The 18547-nt window shown below is 41.8% G+C and overlaps 2 protein-coding genes across 6 annotated transcripts in view; both read left to right on the plus strand.

Moving 5' to 3' along the window:
* Positions 1–7322, plus strand: part of adamtsl4 (ADAMTS-like 4) — a 35401-nt gene extending 28079 nt beyond the window's left edge. For both annotated transcript variants that reach the window (XM_085177977.1, XM_085177976.1), the window contains exons 9-17: positions 1355–1520; positions 2033–2296; positions 2443–2572; positions 2981–3185; positions 3436–3609; positions 3865–4044; positions 4174–4353; positions 4452–4599; positions 4682–7322. In XM_085177977.1, the coding sequence (XP_085034103.1) occupies positions 1355–1520; positions 2033–2296; positions 2443–2572; positions 2981–3185; positions 3436–3609; positions 3865–4044; positions 4174–4353; positions 4452–4599; positions 4682–4812 (1578 nt within the window). In that variant the 3' untranslated portion in view covers positions 4813–7322. The remainder of the gene's footprint in view (positions 1–1354; positions 1521–2032; positions 2297–2442; positions 2573–2980; positions 3186–3435; positions 3610–3864; positions 4045–4173; positions 4354–4451; positions 4600–4681) is intronic.
* A 2661-nt stretch (positions 7323–9983) lies between these two features.
* The window catches only part of celf3b (cugbp, Elav-like family member 3b), a 31587-nt gene continuing 23023 nt past the window's right edge, over positions 9984–18547 (plus strand). For 3 of the 4 annotated variants that reach the window (XM_085177991.1, XM_085177993.1, XM_085177992.1), the window contains exons 1-4: positions 9984–10640; positions 10911–10941; positions 11398–11641; positions 13623–13705. In XM_085177991.1, the coding sequence (XP_085034117.1) occupies positions 11497–11641; positions 13623–13705 (228 nt within the window). In that variant the 5' untranslated portion in view covers positions 9984–10640; positions 10911–10941; positions 11398–11496. Of the gene's footprint in view, positions 10641–10910; positions 10942–11397; positions 11642–12495; positions 12573–13622; positions 13706–18547 lie in introns of those variants that run through there. The other variant, XM_085177994.1, reaches the window with a different exon arrangement.

An 18547-nucleotide genomic window follows, 5' to 3' on the forward strand; every position in this document is an offset into this window, starting at 1 on the left:
GCCTCACTCCAGGAACTTTTTTTTTCCTTCACTCACAAGGGCACTCCAAGTAGAGGGGGAGAAAGGCCCCAAATGTCCTCTTTTTTTTAAGTCACGGGTTGTATCCCTGTTTTAAATGCACCTTCCAATATTAGGAAAAATAGTCAGTGATGTCTTAGGCAGTAAGGCACTGAGGGACCTGTCCGAAGGGAGGGCATGGAGTGGCACTGAAACCACTCCACGTTTTCTATATTGTGCTATATTATAATAGATAACGTTACACAGAATTAATAAAGTCATTAAATCATCTGCTTTTACAGAATTAAAGTGCATGGCTGATTATAATCCAGTAATTGTAATCCAATAATACAATACATTTAATTTTGTATAATACTTATATTTAAATAAGCAATACTTACCTAAGTAATAGGTCTAAATGTTTGTTTCACCATTTGTTAAATAGCTATTCAATATTAAATGTTTTACAGTCACAGAGAGCTCCTTTTCCATGTAACACATCTTTATTACGGTCCTGCACATGAGCATGAAAACTTACCTTACATTTTTAATTTCATATTTCCTGCCACAAAAATCCCAGAAATGCCTCTGACAGCACTCGATTTTCCATCACAAGGCCAGCTGTTTGACTTTAGGAACCAGGTGGTAATTTAGTATTTTGGAAATGAATCCTGTGCTCTTGAATGAGGGGGTTAAGGAAAAGCCAACTAGAGCCAACTCAGCAACTAGACAGCAGAGCATACTCTAGCACGGAGACTGAAAGCTAGGGGAAACAGCTCTGACTCTTTTCAAAAGCAGCCAAATCAAATGTCTCGCACCCCTAAAACTCAGACATTTAGATCTTGTTTGTTTAATACAGATAAAACATCAAAAGGTTAAATGGCGTGGGTGTATTAATGGTGATACAGCAGTTATATATTTAAATCTGAACTTTTCAGTTAATCTCTAAATCATCCTTCTAGGAATTAGGTGTCACAGTTTGTTTGTTTGTTTTTTTTAAAAAAGCATATTATGACTCTTAGCACTTCCAGATGAATTTCACTCTGCAAACAGATGTGACCCCGCCAAACTAAAGCAGTGACTGAAGGCCGTCAGGATCAGTTGCAAAATATAGCAGATCAAAATGTTTTTGAAATGAGACCCCTGCTGATTAAGTCTAAATGACCTTGACTAGATTATATCTCATATATAAGACTGTAGGATTATGTAGGGGGTGGGTTCTTGAGCATGATATCAAGCTCCTGCCAGTTCATTCTGACCTCTGACCTGTAACAAGAACATTTCTCTGTGGGAATCAATAATGCGATTTTCAGGCATTTTTTTTCACCCTCTTCTTTGGCTCCGTTTTGCTCTTTAGATAATCTTCCACAAGGACAACCCAGGCATTGACTATGAGTATTACATTCCGGTTGAGAAAAAAGAGGGAGAGACCGAGAGGCTAATGGAGAGAGAGCGGGAGACGCCCAGAGAGGCACCCAGGGAGAGACCAAGGGAGCGAGAGCCAGCGAGGGCACCCCTTCGCAGTAAGTCTATGACACCTTGGCTTTCTGACCTCCTCTCTTCTGTTTGACAACTATATTTTCTCTATGCTGTGTACAGTAGCCTAGATGGCAGCTTTCCCAGCAGTCATGTGCAGCACATAGCTGAACCGTGTCAATGTGGAGCTCTCCAGACTCATTCTTTCCAAGTTACTAAAGGAAACATCACTGTAATGCAGATTCTGGGAGAATGACTGACGTCTTTATGGTTTATGATGGGTGTGGTTGTGGGCCAAATGGGAGGGATTATTTCACGAGTGTGTTTGTGTGTATTTGTGTGCGTAGATGACCTAGATGGGAGGCTATCTGATCCATATGTTGGCTGTCATGAGATGCTGACCTCGTCATGACATCATTAATGTTTTCCTCTTATTTTCATCATTTCAACATGTTTTTCGACTTTCCCCGCTCTTAATAACTCCTCTTGTTTGTTTCCCAGTCATGTTCTCCTTTACGTTTGAGCTTTAATGTCCATCTTTGTTGGCATTCTCTCACAGGTCCTCTCACCGTCTCAGTTGAAGACCCTGTTCCTGCTCCTCCCAATTCAGTCCATTCTTACCCTTCCTCCTCCTCGTCCTCCTCCTCTGTGTTTTCGCTCCCAACTTCGCACCAGTGGACACCTGAGCGGTCACGCCCACGAGGATCTGCGCCCAATAGGAATGCTCGGATCCCCCCTCGCACCGACCTGCCACTGGACACCCTGCCACCATTTGTGTGGAAGAGAGTTGGCCTCACCGAGTGTTCTGCATCCTGTGGCAAAGGTAAGACTTGTGATTGTGGGACTTCATATGTGTTACACCCCAAAAATTCTCTCATCTGCTTAATTACTTTGGATGAGGTGGTGTCTCCCTCCTCTGGTTGTTGGAAGCAAGTACAAGAATCTGTCCATCTCTTTCTCTCTCCTAAGGTACTCAGTATAGACTCATTGTATGTGTGAGCCGTGATACAGACGAGGAGGTCTCAGAGAGCAAGTGTGACTCTGCAGCCAAACCTGTTCCTGAGGAGGAGCCTTGTAACACACACCCCTGCCCACCATTGTGAGCAACCTATAGTTTAATTTAATCATATACAGGTTATATAGAAAATTAATTTCTATATTGGATTTTTTATACATTGAATCTTATTTAACAGCTTGTTTTTAAAATAACATTCATTTATCTTGGCTTGAAAGCATAGATTTTTTTATTTTATTTTACTTGAACATAGAGACATTTTATGCATATTTTTGCATACAAAAAGTAGTAGAAGTAGTAGTAGCTACATGGCAGTCAATTTGTTTGGGTTGGCTGTATTTTGTGCCATGCTTAAGAATTACTGTGAAGAATTAAAGATAATTCCACAAACTGTATAACATAATTATGAATGGAAACTAACTGCTTACAAAAGTCTCTTTGCTTGAATGACTTGTAAATGTTTTTAAGTGGATCCTGTCTCCTCTGTCACAGCTGGGAGGCTAGTTCGTGGTCGGAGTGCAGTGTATCCTGCGGCCCAGGTGTCCAGCAGAGGCAGCTTCAGTGCAGGCAGAGCTTTGGCGATCGCTCCACCATGGTTCACCCCCAGCGCTGCGCCGACCTCACCCAGCCAGTGCTGACACAGCCCTGCCAGCTCCGCCTCTGCTCCCACTGGGAGGTCAGCTCTAACTGGAGCCAGGTGGGTCCACAACACATGTATGCAGCTAGCAACAGCCTCTGTTCTTGTCTGGAAATAACAGACCCTCTCACATTGTCAGCAAGCGGGACACTTGTATAGTATAGTGTCTCAACAAGACACTATCATTCATTTCAAAAAGCTATAATTAATACTACAAAAAAAGCTATAAAAAGTTATAATTGGGAAGAAAAAGAAGATTAGTTTCGTGGTTTGTCTGCATATTCTCATGTTTGTCCTGTTTCTGCCTCAGTGCTCGGTGGACTGCGGAGTAGGGAAGAGAACAAGGAGCGTGCGCTGTGTCAGCGATCAAGGTGACGTGGTGAACGAGAAGGAGTGCAGCTCCAGGGCCCGTCCACAGGGAAGTGAGGAGTGCAACATGGGTCCCTGTGTGACCAACTGGTACTTTACAGACTGGTTAAAGACTGTAAGTAATGCACACGCATTTCAGCTTTCAAAAACTTTTTAAAACCTTTTCAGCTTTAAAAAAAAAACAGTTGAAAGCACATCTATTTAGACAGGCAGTATTTTTAATATCCTTGTAAAGCACCTTGTAATAGATTCTTATCTTAAAAGGTGCTATATAAATGAATTTTACTTACTTATGTACTCACAGCAACAAAAGAATAAAACATGCATTTAGCATCGGTCCTCAACATGTTCCCTGACTTTGTGTGCTCAGTGTTCAGCGCAGTGTGGCCCTGGGGTGCAAAAGAGAGAAGTGGTGTGTCTCACCAGAGGAGGAGTCAGAGAGGGTGGAGAAGGAGGAGACTGTGTTGGGGACAAACCAGCAGAGATGAAGGCATGTAACGGAGGCCCCTGTGTGCCAGTAGCTATGTGGTATAGCAGCCCCTGGACACAGGTAGGAGAGTGGTGTCTAAAGACTTATTTTGTGTTGTGAGTTTGGGTCTCATATTGTGTTTTGTGTCCTATAGCTGCTTTATTCTTGACTAGGGTTGGGTATGTCACTGATTTGGGGTCTTTTTTCCAGTGTAACATCCGATGCGGGGATGGAACTCAGCGACGAGACATCATTTGTGTCCAGAAGATGGGGAACGATTTTACTGTTGTTCCAGACGCTGAGTGCGCTAAGCTGGACAAGCCTGCATCAGTCCAGCAGTGCAACATGGGAGCATGTCAGGCACAGTGGTTCACCACAGAGTGGAGCGCGGTGAGAGATGAAAGGACAACGAAGAGAAATTTTTTAAAAATCAGAGATTTGTGGAAATTATATTTATACTGTTGGCCTGCCTGTGTTTTTGTTCTCAGTGCTCAAAGTCTTGTGGAAAGGGCTTACAGATGAGGGAGGTTCGATGTCTAACACCAGAGAAGAAGCACAGCTATGAATGCGACTCCAGCACCAAACCAGTCCAGGAACAAATCTGCAACACAATACCCTGCAGCCCACAAGTCTCAGGTCAGTGCATGTGTCAACAAAACTGTGATCAAGTGTGTTTTGATCTCCCTGCCAACCTCTCTGTCCTTCTGTCTGCTCACAGATGAAAACTGCAGAGACGTACGTCAACAGTGTGAGTTGGTGGTGCAAGCCAGACTCTGCGTCTACACCTACTACAAGAAAGTCTGCTGTGCCTCCTGTGTTCAGAGTGCTCAGCGTGCCAAGAGACACTGACCGGCCAATGGCAGACATCCCCTTTGCGCAAGTAGTGGAGGATTAGGTCAAAAGGGCTAATCACCCCAGAAATGACAAGTCTGTAGAAATGAGCAGCCCAGAGTAGACACGTGAAGGCGTTTGGATGACATTTAGCTTTTTTGTCCTAAATCTTAATATAAAACACTGTGAAAGTTCCTCTTATCAGTACCAGTCGCTTAAACCTGCACAGTTTAATTGAATTTCATTGTCCTTATTTTCACTCTCGGAGACTCATTTCTGTGACTTACAGTTTGTAAAGAAAGGAGGACACAGCTGTGTTTCAGCAGCAAATTTAACAATTTAAAGATTCCTCCTAATCTACGGGATCTTCAAGCAGACATGCATACCACTAATTACATGCTAAACGAATGATTACCATGTGTGCTAAGATCTACTGGAATAGATCTGTTATCAAGTGCCCCACTGAGCTACAGTGGAAAAAAACCCTCCCAGACTAGAAGGATTTTATTTACATATTTTATCTATTTTTTTTCTCTTTGCCAAAAATATTTCCTCAAGTGTCCTCTCAGTATTTGGACAGATGAACCAAAGGATTGGGGTGGGCATAAGAGTTAGTGACCAAATATAACAGGGTGGGAAGACAGAGATGAGACTCTACCCGAACAAGAAGGTCAGCTGACATGGGACAGTCACAACAAAGGTTGCCCACAAAGAAATTTTTGTTTAAATTCAAACCTAGCTATAAAGATTTGTAATTGCAAATGGGTTTTTTTTTTGTTTGTTTGTTTTTTTAATTTTATAAATATATATCAAAGAACAAACTGACAGGACAGCTGTTGCTGTAGAATTTTCTTCTTGACCAAGAACCAAGCGTATATCACATTGTTTGTCTCACTTCCCAACTATGCATTTGGCATACTCAAGATATCATGTAAACCTTTACTTGCCACTAAAATATAAACAGCAGGACATTACTTAAGCAAGAGTACTGTTGACAGTAGGACGCTGACAGTCCTAAAGGACCAGCTTCAGCCCGCTGGTTTCGCTCCACCCTCCCTTTAAGCCAACTTTCTTCTGATTGGCTGCCGCTTGCAAACACAAGCATGAACAGCAGGTGGGTGGGACTTTACCTGCTGTGTGCCTACAATGAACATATTAAGGATATCTCCTTCCAGTGACCTCATATAGAGCAGAGAGTAAAAAAAAACTGCCTTAAATCAATGTTTAGATCATTCTGAAGCCTCAGGGTTTTGACTGAATTAATCTTTTTTTTAATTATTTGTTAGCTATGTATAATATTAGCATCCATTTTAGCATTTGCTGCTTTCTTTGGTCAGTCATTGCTGGTTTTGTACTTTTCATAACATTTCCTTTCAGTACAAACCAGAAGGACATTCAGAGTGTGCATCCTCTGTCAACTGATTTCTTTATTTTTAGCAGTTATAAATAAAGTGACCTAATTTCTCCCCAAAATTTGACAAGTTCTTAACAATATCATAAAGTCAGCTTCATAGTTTCTGCATAATCTTGCTGAACAAAAGCCAGTGATCATATATGTTCAATAGACAATACAGAAGGTGGCCTTTAACCATTAATAATTACTAAATGATTGATTTTGCAATCGTTATGATTAAGCTATTAGAAATGTCTTTATGTCATTACCTTTTTGGGAGGGAATGTTGAATCTGTCTAGTGAAATCAGGTGAAGTCATAATAGGAAACCTTAAGGGGACTGAAAAAGTTGCTTTCTTACATGTAGTCTTCTAGATATGATTGGATCATATGCAATGATCCTGCTTTGACCTGAAACATAAATAATGCATATCAAAGTGGCAGCCTCTGTATATGTGTGTGTGTACTGTTTAATGCTCTTTCTCTGGCCTTGATTGTTTTTAATTTGCTCCCATTTTCTTTTTCACCTCCCACCCTGACATATACTCACACCCAGTCAAAGGTGGGGACTCTGTATATTTGTGAGATATGTTTTAAGGTCTATAATTTCTCTGAAGATAGTCGGTGCTTATGTTTATAACTGAGTAGAGTTATCAGAGGTGTTGTTATAGAATCCATTTATTCACATCTAACTGTCACATAAGTATTTTATGTTGCATTTGAAGAAAGAATCAATGTTTTTGCTCTTAAATTGCGGATGTTCGTGGGCAATACATGTGTATGTGTGCCTGGAGTGTGCGTGTGTGTGTATGTGTGTGTGTGTGTGTGTGTGTGTGTGTGTGGTTGTGAGTTTTGCATATGTGGCTTTGGATGTGTCATTCTTGTTTCTTATCCCTTGTAGTAGAAATTAGATTTTATATATAAACGTAAAAAGGATAGTAATTTATCTATTATCTAAAGAACATGTAATTTATTTGCTGTTTTGAGGAGCTGTAGCAATTTTTTTGTTACCACAAGAGATTATCAGATTGTTATTTTCAGTATACAGACAATTTTATGATGCAAAAACAGGAAACAGCGTGGAGGAGTTATTATCTCGAAGCTTCATTTTAAATAAAACGGAAATTACAGAGAAATCAAGGCGTGTGTGTGTTTCATTTTGGTCCACTGAACAAGGGTGAATTTGCCACTTTTGTCCAAACAGTGGCGCTATTGAGTCTCTTACACAACTTAGGCCTAGCTGTCTTCCACAGTGAGTCATCTATGGATAAAGAAATAAAGAGGTGTTTTTAAAAATTGTATGCTGTGGTCGAAATATTGAATGAACACGAGTGTTTTATTTCACTTTTCACCCTAGATGTGTCTTAAATTCTAATTCTTGTGTAATGACGATAATAATAACAAACATCTGACCAACATAAGACAGTAAAAATAGATCAGCAGACAAATGACACTCTAATCATATATGTGCTGTAGTACAATTAGTATTACAAGGCAGAAAAATCCTGGAAACACACAAAGATTATTACTTACATATTTATTTATTATACTCTTTATAAAATCTTGAGTGTGTGTGTGCGTGTGTAATGTGATGTTTCAGATAGGAAGTGTAGTGCACAATCCTCAGTCTTTAAGGAAACCCTGCCAAGGTCAGCTGCTGTCTGAGATGAAAATCTAGGAGTGGACGAGCTTGTGTAATGAGTAGGACTATCAAAAAGGCAAAATCAAACCAGGAAAAAAGAGAGTGGATGCTAAAAAGCTATAGGACCTTCATTAAACTTAAATATCGCTTAAGCCGGTGTAGTATCCTGTGTCCGTGTCAGCAATTTTAGAAATGTCAGCCCGAGTAACTTCCAATAATTTCAGAACTTTTTGGTGGAGAATTGATAATTTCACATAGAAATCTGTGATGTAAATGTATACTTTTACCTCCCATGGACGCTATAATAGCCAAGTCAGTCAAATACAGTCAATGAGGATTTTATTAGTGGGCTCAGACCCCATTTTGGCTTCAGCACTGCCTCAGTTCTTCAATACATAGATTCAACCAGGCAGTGGAAACAATTTGGTCCATATTTACATGGTCGCACCATACACGCTGCAGATTTGTTGGCCGCACATCCATAATGTGAATCTCCCATTCGACCTCATCTTAAAGATACTCTATTGGATTGAGATTGGTGACTGTGGAGGAAATTTTAGTGAAACTAACTGTCATGTTCAAAAAAAACGGTTTGAGATGATCTGAGTTTTGTGACATGGCGTGTTATCTTGCTGGAAGCATAAGTCAGAAGGTGGCTACATTGTGGTAATTAAGGGACGGACACAACAGCAGGCAGGCTGTGGCATTTAAATGATGCTCAGTTGGTACCAAAGTACCTAAAATGTGCCATGAAAATATTCTCCATGCCATTACACCACAACCAGTAGTCTGAACTGGCATGATGAATCCATGCTTTTATGTTGTTTATGTCAAATTCTCACCTTGCCATCCAAATGTCACAACAGAAACCAAGACTGATCAGAGAAGGCAACATTTTCCTAGTCTCCTCTTGTCAAGTTTTCCGTGTGAATTGTAGCCTCAGTTTCCTGTTCTTCACTGACAAGAGCATCCACTGTGCTCTTCTGTAGTAGCCATTTCAATTTGACTAACTAAAATGTTCACTACAAGCCAAAAAAGGTATTTAGTCGCTGCCATGTAGATGCTGATTAAATATTTGTGTTAACCAACAGTGGAACGGGTGTACCTAACAAACTGGCTGGTGATTGTATGTTTTAAATTGTGGAATGTAAACTCCCTCAGATTGACCATGCCCCCAGTTCCCACTAACTTAGGGGGGAAGTGTTCTCTGTGTCCTCCAACATAGCTAAAGATTTTCCAATCCAGTGGTACTGGAACCGTTTGGAGCAGTTTTCAAACAAGTGCAAGGTAGAGCATTCAAAATCAGGATGTACTCGCTTCTTCCCATTCTTTTTCTTTTTGCAAGGAAGACCTATGAGTTCCAGAGGGCCACAGCCCTTTACACCGGGGTTTTCATGCAAGCCTGCGTGGGCGGGGTATATATGTTGGATGAATGTGGCTCACAGAGGGCACGATGCAAGACAGGCAGATGGTGACCTTTGGGAGTAAATTACCATGAACCTTATGACTCTGTTCCCTCAATCTCTCTCTCCTTTAAAGGGTCCGGGCATGCACACTGTCTTTCAATTCAAAGATGTGAAAAAGGAGCGTGCTGTTATCGATAACTCTGGAAGTTTGGGGTTTTGGGGGATGTCACAGTTAAATAGCCCAGTGTCTGCCGGTTTTCCAAAATACAGGCTGTAAAGTAGGCCAACTCCAACCTCGAGCTATCTCTCTTCCCTCTGTCACACATTTCACTATGTGTGGGTGTGAGCGTGAATTTCGGGCTCGGGCGTGAACAGCTGTAGTAGTCGTGACTGCGTGCTCGACGACGGCGGCGCGCTTCGGCTTCACGTCAAGAAGCATCGTTTCAGCACCAAGGCCAGGGCTCGCGGCGAGAACAATAGGCGGCTCCGCGCACAGAGTTGGCTAGGCATCGTCTTTAAAGCGGTCACCCGGAACTAGCCGCTAAGATAACACGGCGCTAAAAATGCTAAAAAAATATTTTTGTTTTAAATACTGAACACACATCCACAAGTTATTACGTAAAGCTTGAAAAGATCACCGAGACGTTTAATCTGGATTTATATTTTTATTTTTCGTGTGCGTACGAGAGGACTGTTATTGACGGTCCCCGCGGCTGACGTCACGCGCTAGCAACCGCTTTGGAGATAGGAGGGGGAGGGGGAGACCGAGAGTAGAGAGACACCGGTAGCTTTAGGACGTTAAAAGCCATAGAACCGTCGGACGGGCCGGTCGCTACAAGAAACAGAAAATAGTAAGAGCAGCTCCCCATTAACGGTTAGAACAATAACGACAAGGCTGAAAGATCCCGTTACGAGTGACCGATCAAGTTTCAACAGTTTTAAGCTAGCAAAATTTTAGAAGCTGCTTTGTCCATTATCACTTTGTTATAATATAACAGGACTTGAGAGTGGTGAAAGTGATAACTCTGGATTTTTAAACCCTGAGAGGTTGGGACTAAGTGCAGAAAGCGGTGGTGTTCGAGCTCACCTGCCGCCAGGACTTCTTCTCCGTCACTTCCACACCCGAAGACCGGGAACACCGGGATTTTTGTGGATTCTTTTTATTTATTTATTTTTTTTGTAAAAACACAAGCTATAGTATTACACACCGAGGAAAGAGGAGGAGGATAAACACAAACACACACACAGCACGGCAGGCACAAAGAGCGGGGAGCATCCAGAGAGGGGAAGAAGGCGGACCGCACGGAGAGATAGAGCGCGGTGTGAGGACAACAACCCGACTGAGCATCCCTCTTTAATTTCTGATCTGCTCAGGAAACACTCTGCACGGCCGTACAGTACAAACGGTAAGAGCTTTGATGTGTGCAGCCTGTATATTCCCATGTCTTGTTTTGTTATGACGAGAGTATTATATATATATAAATATATATATGTGCGTGTGTGTGTGTGTGTGTACATTGAGGAGGAGGAGGAGGGGGGGTGATCGGACAAAGAGCAAGGGAGCCCCATGACATCCGTGTGTATGCTGTAACCTACAGCTGGCTAAACAAAGAAACCGCTCTATTGCAATGTTTTATCCCCCAGTAACATTGTTTCCTCTTCTTTTTTATGTGTAGGGGATCCTGAACGCCGTTTATCCACGGAAAGGTAACGCATCTGCATACATATTTTCTTTTCATATATTTTTAATTGGAGCGAAAAGTGCTATTATTGTTTTTTGATTGGCTAATTAACATTTGCATAATTGTTTTACCGGAAGCAACTGGAGCCCTTTGTCATCAGCGTGGGCACTAAATACACAAATAATCTATAGTTTCTTTTTCTTTAACGTAATGGATGCATGTATTTTATTATTAAATATATTCATGAAGACATTTGATTGGGAATTTATCATCTTTTTACAACATTACAATTGCAATTTGGCTAATACTATAACACATGTGATAAATGTTTTATAGGGTAAAATAACCAAGGAAAGTATCCTACTGTAATATAAATCTGTGAAAATGAATTATTATTATATAAATAAATATTCTAAGGATAATAATAGTTATTTTTCAATTGTTTTCTTTTCCTCTCCATGTTTCTGGCTATGTCCCAAAGACTCCTCCAGCATCAGTCGCTCCTCTCCAGGGATAGCTGCTCCCGATCTGTTTGCCCCTGAGCTTTGCAGTACCCAGTCATCCTCTCCACTTTGTCCCGATGAAGGAGGCTGATGCCATCAAGTTGTTTGTGGGGCAGATTCCCCGTAATCTGGAGGAGAAGGACCTCAAGCCTATCTTTGAGCAGTTCGGCAAGATCTATGAGCTAACTGTGATTAAGGACAAATACACTGGCATGCACAAAGGTAGGATCTGCCTTCGTAACCTAGAGTTAAAAAGATGCCTCCGGTGCTTGATAGATGTGCGACACAGAGGCAGATAGATGAGTGAAAATATTTCTACGTGTATGTCACGTGTATCCATGGAAAGTGTCACAGCGCCTTCGTGTCTTCATTTTGAGTTGAGGCATGAGATCCCGAAGACGAGCAAGCAAACTCGGTTACTGCCCGTACACTGCGAGCGAACTCGCTGTTTTGCAGCAGCATGCTTCATAAAACAATCGGGTGCCTAATGTATTTAAAAATTTACTCCGATTTGTAAAGCTTGTGCTCCACAGGCGGAAAAAGAATGTGATAAAAAGTTTTATAATATATGATAAAGAGTGGAAATAAGGATCTCCTGATAGATGCTATGAATGAAAAATAACTTTCTACTGTAGCAATACCCATTCAAGCACACACATGTACACACACACACACACACACACTGACCTGGGGTCCTTTGTGTTATGAGCCAGATTAGACTGTATGCTCCAATCAGTGTAATGGCGCTGTAAGCCAGGGTGACACAAGGGAAAGAATCTGTTGTTTTGAGAATCCCCACAGCCACAGTAAGCCGCTCTTAAAAGCAATGAGATGGACCATAAGATGCATGTGTGTCTATGTGTGTGTGTGCCATGTACTGATCCGAGTGCCATGTCAGGTGTGTGTCTTATCATTCTTTGTATTTCTTTTTTCTTTTTGTTTTTAATCTCATGGCACCATTAAATCCCGAGATGCGCACTCCGTGAATGTTAACTTCATTTCTCTAATCTGAATCTACATGAGCCTGTCTGAGATGTCACTGGGATGCTAACCTGCTGCTAATCTTGTTGTCTTAGTGCTGGTGACAGGTGTAGTAAACAGCTCTGGGCAGCCAGCTCTACTACCCACCCTTCCCTCACACACACAGACACAGGTACAACACGTAGGAAAACAGAGGGAGTGTATCTGGAGTGATCGTGAGGCATGCATAGTGGTTGGTATAGGGCAAGAACCTGACAGTGGCAAGCCTGCAAGGCCTTGTTAGCCCCACGCACACGTCTGTGGTGCTGTCATGTGTGCTGACTCGTGGCGTGCCGTACTGAGATGTGCCGTGCCGTGGAGTGTCCTCTTCTGCTCTAGAGTAACATCATCAGGGAGCATAGTTACCGTACAATGCATGATTATATATCTATATTTTAATCTTCACGCGTATATATCCAGAATATATGATGACAAGTAATCAGGAAAGGTATTAGAAAAGACAACATTTAAAAGATTTAAATGGATGATGATGGAGAGTGTGTGTGTGTATGTTTGTGTGTGTGGGGGGGTGCAATATAACAATACAGTCTCAAGGCAGTGGTGAAGTAGTCATAATCCTTAATGTATTTATTCATGTTCCTGGACACCAATGTTTCATTTCTTCATGTCTTGCACACATTTTTGTTTTTAATCTGTTTGGTGTCGTGTGTAGTGATTTGTCCACATTCGGAGACTGAAAGGGTTTGTGGCAGAGGGAATCATTTCCCCGCTTATACCAGATCACAGTTAGAGTCAGAAACGAGACAGATATTTACAGTTAATTTGTGTCATACATCATTAATTGTCTTTAAAAACCAAATTGATTATGTTTAGAGAAAGATCAAGGTTTGGGTTAAAGTGCATCACATCGCCCTGTTGTCTTGGTTGCCAGGGTGACACAGCCTCGGTCCAGACTCGGGGCTGCAGACATGAAATATACTTCCTATTAAAAAAACATTACCTTCAAAGTTGTGCCAACTGTCTTGAAAAACAATGACAATTTGTGTCCGTGAACATGAACAAATACATTACTTTTTTTTGTGACTATTTCACGTTTTGCTCTGAGACCCGGCTGACAAAGACAGAGATAGAGGATGACAAATATTAGAGCCGTACCCTGACCTTTTCTACCATTACTCTCTCCCTCTCTCTTTCTCGTTCTCTGCCTCTTTCTGTCTGACAGGATGTGCGTTTCTGACGTACTGTGCGAGAGAGTCTGCGCTGAAAGCCCAGAGCGCTCTTCATGAGCAGAAAACACTACCAGGGGTAAGTGCACATCAACAGACATAAATACACACACACAAACATCCCCAGATAAATCACACTTAACACTTATGTAACAATACACACAAGCTTCCATGTACATTCCTGTTGTAGCAAACATACAGACTCCATCCATTTTATCCACACACACACACAAGTGGCCTCGCATCAGTGTGCGTCTGTGCAATTGGAGGTTCAGCTCCCATTAGTAACACTGACATAACTCAGCAGCCGGCAGGCGTCTTGCTGCTAAGGACAAACACTCCCTCTCGCTGGAGACACATAGGGTACTCCGTAAGCATCATCATCTCCATTTCTCTATCTTTCTCTGTCGCTCCATCTCTCTGTCGGCCCCTGCGTTAGCCTCCGGTGATAGCTCCCGCCTAGAGAGTGTATGTAATTAATGTGGCCATTCCCCTTTGTCTCATCCCAGTCTCCCTCCGGTCGCTCCAGTGAGGGATTGTGCGCTGCACCGGGGCCGGGGTAGGACGGTGTTCATTATGGATGGGAAACTGCGAGAGCGGTGTCTGTCTCGCAGGCTCTACCTCTCTGTCACTCCCGCTCTCTCTCTCTTTTTCTTCCCTCTCTGACCTGATTTCCACTGCAGTTAAAAACAGATATTACAGTATGCGTTTTGGAGCATTTTGTATTTTTGCACACTGTGCGGCTAAAATACGAAGCGTTTAATCGAAATGACATTTTCCCAGTTTTATCCGACTCCCATTTTCCACCATTTATAACAGAATAGTAAGTGTGCTTCTACCATCTCTGAGGCGCTAGCACTCTCTCAAATTCTCTGTTCGTTGACTTGCTAATGATCAGAATTTCACTTCATGCACCTTCTTCCTGAGCCAGAGTGTTGATAAGATCTGTGTGAAAAACAAATGTGGAAAAAGAGCGTGAGGAAAAGGCGTTGGGGGAAGGGAAGTGTTGTGACACAAACAAGCATGAAATCTCTGCATACATATTGCAGTCATGCATGCTTTTTTTGAACCTCTATGCAGTCACACATTCGCAGTCACCTATACAAACACACTATAGTGACAGTAATCCAATTAGAGACTGCTAAGAAGCCTGACCTTTTTTCATAATCACCTTTCTGCTGTCTGCTGTGTCTCCCTTTTCTTGTGTGCACTGCCCTTTGTCCTTTAACTCATTCTTAGTTTCTCTACATTCCTCTGTGATGTCTCTAAGCGCAAAAGGGAAATCATCTATACGGCTGACTTACAAGAACATAATTGCTGCAAATTTCCAGATAAATTGTGATAGATATTCTGGACACACAGAGGAAACATTTGCAGGGCGGATACTCATTAGCTGCAAAGATTTACTAAAGAGTCAGCATGTAACAATCAGGAGCACCACTCCCCTGAGAAAGGCTGGTGCTGAAACAAGGGTGTGGCATTCGTGGGTTGATATAGGCCTGGACTCTTCATGAAAAGCATAACTTTTCTGCATTTGGTGTGTCTTGGTTTCCGGTTGGATCACTTATTCTGTCTAATTTGAGCCAGAAGTGTTCATAATGAAGCACTTGCAAGAATTTTAGCATGTCTGAGCTCAGTGAATTGGTTCATGAATAGCAGTAAATGAGGGGCTGACACAGTTTGTCATCAACACTTCCCTTTAGTTGAAGCACTCACAAATATTTCCATCAGCAGCCCCATTAATCACTCTGGATGTCGTTTGGGGTTGGAATGAGGACCAAAGTGCAGCCACTGAAGTAGAGGGAAGTAACAAAAGTCGAGTCTTTAGTTTGGTTGAGATAAAAAGCCCTAAAAGGGAAGTGACACACAAATTCAAAAAAATTAACTCAAAGAGCCTGGGAATCAATCAAGAGAATATGGAAACAAGAAGGGGAAGACAGGACTACACAAATATACACAGATGAAAACGGTCAACGATGGATGAGGACGGTTAGGGTGGGGCAGGTGATCTAGGGAGGAAAAGACCACAAAGTAAAACTAGTACAAGACACAAAATTAGCATTCAGAGCAAAATGATAAACAAAAGACAAATAGGACTGAGTATGAAAGGGTACTAAACAAAAAGACAGAGACAGGAAAGCACAGGAGGAAAAAGTCATCAAGACATAGAACAGAGAGAGAGAAAATGAAGAAACACTACCTAAACTAAAAACACACGAACAGACATGTATTAATCTCAAAAGAGGAACCAAAGCCCAGTTAAAATAAATGAATCAAAATTGTCTCCAATGCTAATACAATAATGAAATCAAAACAAGAAGCACAGCTCAGTCATATTTAACAAATATCCAGAGCCATGACACTGGTTTGGTGACTACAGCTAACGAATGATAACATATTAAAGCGATTAACTAAATTAAATTAAATGTCTCCATTTAATTCTATACTTTGATGCTTGACTTTGGTAACTTTGTATAGAGCAGCTAAGGTTTAGCTCTGCTATCACATTTCACTAACCACTGAAACCTGTGTGTCAACCCGGTCTCGTGCCAAACTGTGAAAAATCTGTTTGTTCCTGATCATGGACACAAATATTGTTGTCAGCACGACTTTGAAACTATTGTATTTTGGTGCTAAGTATATGTGTTGTGTGAAAACCAAGAAAATTTTCCATTTTTCCAAACCTATCCCAGTAGTTTAAATATCCAATTCGCTAGTTGTGCATTTCTTTGTAAGTGGTGTTTGGTTACTAAGAACATTAAAGGCTCCATTGCCTACATATTTATGACTCTGTCACACGTCAATCAACGGCAGAACTGGCTATCGTTTCTGTCTCCTTGAAAGTAACAATTTGGGATCCGGCCACTTTACCTTCCAGCGATTATTTCTCCCATTATCTCTGAAACTCTGAAAATCTCTGGCTGGCGCGTCACAGTTTAAATCACTAAACCTAACCAGGCTGTTTTTAGTACCATAAGCTATTGTATTTTAAATGGATAACATCTTAAAAAATAAGACAAATGATTAAAAATCGGTCACATGTAAGATGGAAAACAACGTTTCTGGTGTGACCGGTGAAATTTTTTTTTTACTTTTAAAAGTGGAAAATCTGAACTTTTTGTACTCGAACATAAATCAGTAAATCCGAGAATAGCGGAACAAAAATCGTGTGCAGGGACATAAATGTAAGGACAGGAAATCTGAGTACAGGACCACAGAAAAGCTGGAAAATTCGTTTACAGAAACGCAAGTTAATAGAGTAGAGCTTGTGACTGTTTCGGGAACTGCCGTGAGACTGTGTTGCGCATGTCTCCCTTCTCCCCCGTCTCCGTTCCCTTGCCTATATTGACTTCTTTGACGGGATTTAGAAACGACTTAAGAAGATTTTTCACTCTCTTTCACACATCCTCTCTTTGTCCCATTCTTTTCTCTCCCTAAGAAATGCTTTTTCATCTCTTCCGTATTCTTCCTTTTATTTCCCCAGACCTGCCATATGCTTTCTCTCTCATTCAATTTCATCTCCGCACCCCCCCCCCCCCACTCTCAAATCCCCTCTGTCCTGTGTTCAACTCCTCCTCCTGACGTCTTCCAGTTTCTCTACAGCAGTAGAATATTACACTAGCCTGAACCCTTTCATTTCATGGTATTCCTCTCTCATCCCTCCTTTTCCCTCCCTGCTGTCTTTTACTCATTTTTTTCTCTCACTGCACACTAGCGCTTCCTTCTCGGATTCTCATTTCACAGTCATTAATGGTAACCCTTCTAAGTCCTCCTTCTCTCACGCGCGCGCCATCTCCCTCCTCCACCCTCCCCCTCGCAGTTCCTCTACCCCTCGTCTCATTTCCCCTCCTCTTGATTAGTTGACCCCTTTGACCGTTCCCCCCCCCCCCTCCCCAATCTCATCGTCCCCCCTCCCCTACTCTTCTTCTTTGCCGGCTCTATTTGTTAAGCTTTGTGATGAGTTTATCACAAACTCATTTTCATAGTCAGATTCTGAGCTCCCTGTGAGGCACGAGGGCTGAGGTCTGTGTGTATATGTGTGTATGCGTGCGAATCTCGGGATCACTCTAAACTGCAGGCGGCGGAGGAACGTCAGGCACCTCATGCAACTTTAATTGAACTGTAGCATCACACACTCTGATGTGTTGCTTTTACACCCACGGCCTAGCAATTAAACGTTCGATGACAAGTCCAACGCTACAGAGTGTTACTGCTCCTGCCTGCCACTCACCGATGGGATTTAATGGTCTGATCAGCCAGTAGAGAAATGAAAAGAAGAAGAGAAATGCATAGAGGTGTGCTCTATAGTTTCAGCAAGGGGCGATAGGCTGTCAGACGGAATAAGAAGAAAAAGTGCAGAGGGATTGAGAGAGGGAGATACGAACAGATGGCCTTATCAGAGTGTCCTGCGCCTTGTGTTTAATTTGGACACAGAGGGAATGAGAAGCGACGAGGGAGCTTGACAAGAAGAGAGCGAGAGGGAGGGAGCAAGATAGTACATGATATTTGTCACAGTAGCAGAAATCTAACAGTAGAACCACTAGTAAAGTCCTGCTGTAGCACACAGATGTTTTGGTGTATTAGATGTGGTGCATCTAATACACCCTCTGGGATACATCCATGTGAAAGAGCTTATGTTTATCCGCCACATATTAGCATTTGTTTTCACATGAAGATTAAATTCATATGTGAATGCAGGGGTTTCCTCATTATTCCCAAATGCAAATAATATATATATTTAGTGTCGTAAAAGCCTGCCCCGACAGATATATTCCTGGTCTTATTTTGTAGATATCTTATTAAAGGTGTCTCATTCAAGGAACCACTTTTACCTCTGCAAAAAGAGCCATACTGTAGTAGATGCTCGATTTTAAAGGATAAAATATATAAAATCAACAGCCGAGAAATTATTCTATCAAAG

The sequence above is a fragment of the Neolamprologus multifasciatus genome, chromosome 11 (genome assembly GCF_963576455.1).
Source record: "Neolamprologus multifasciatus chromosome 11, fNeoMul1.2, whole genome shotgun sequence".
Taxonomy (NCBI): Eukaryota; Metazoa; Chordata; class Actinopteri; order Cichliformes; family Cichlidae; genus Neolamprologus; species Neolamprologus multifasciatus.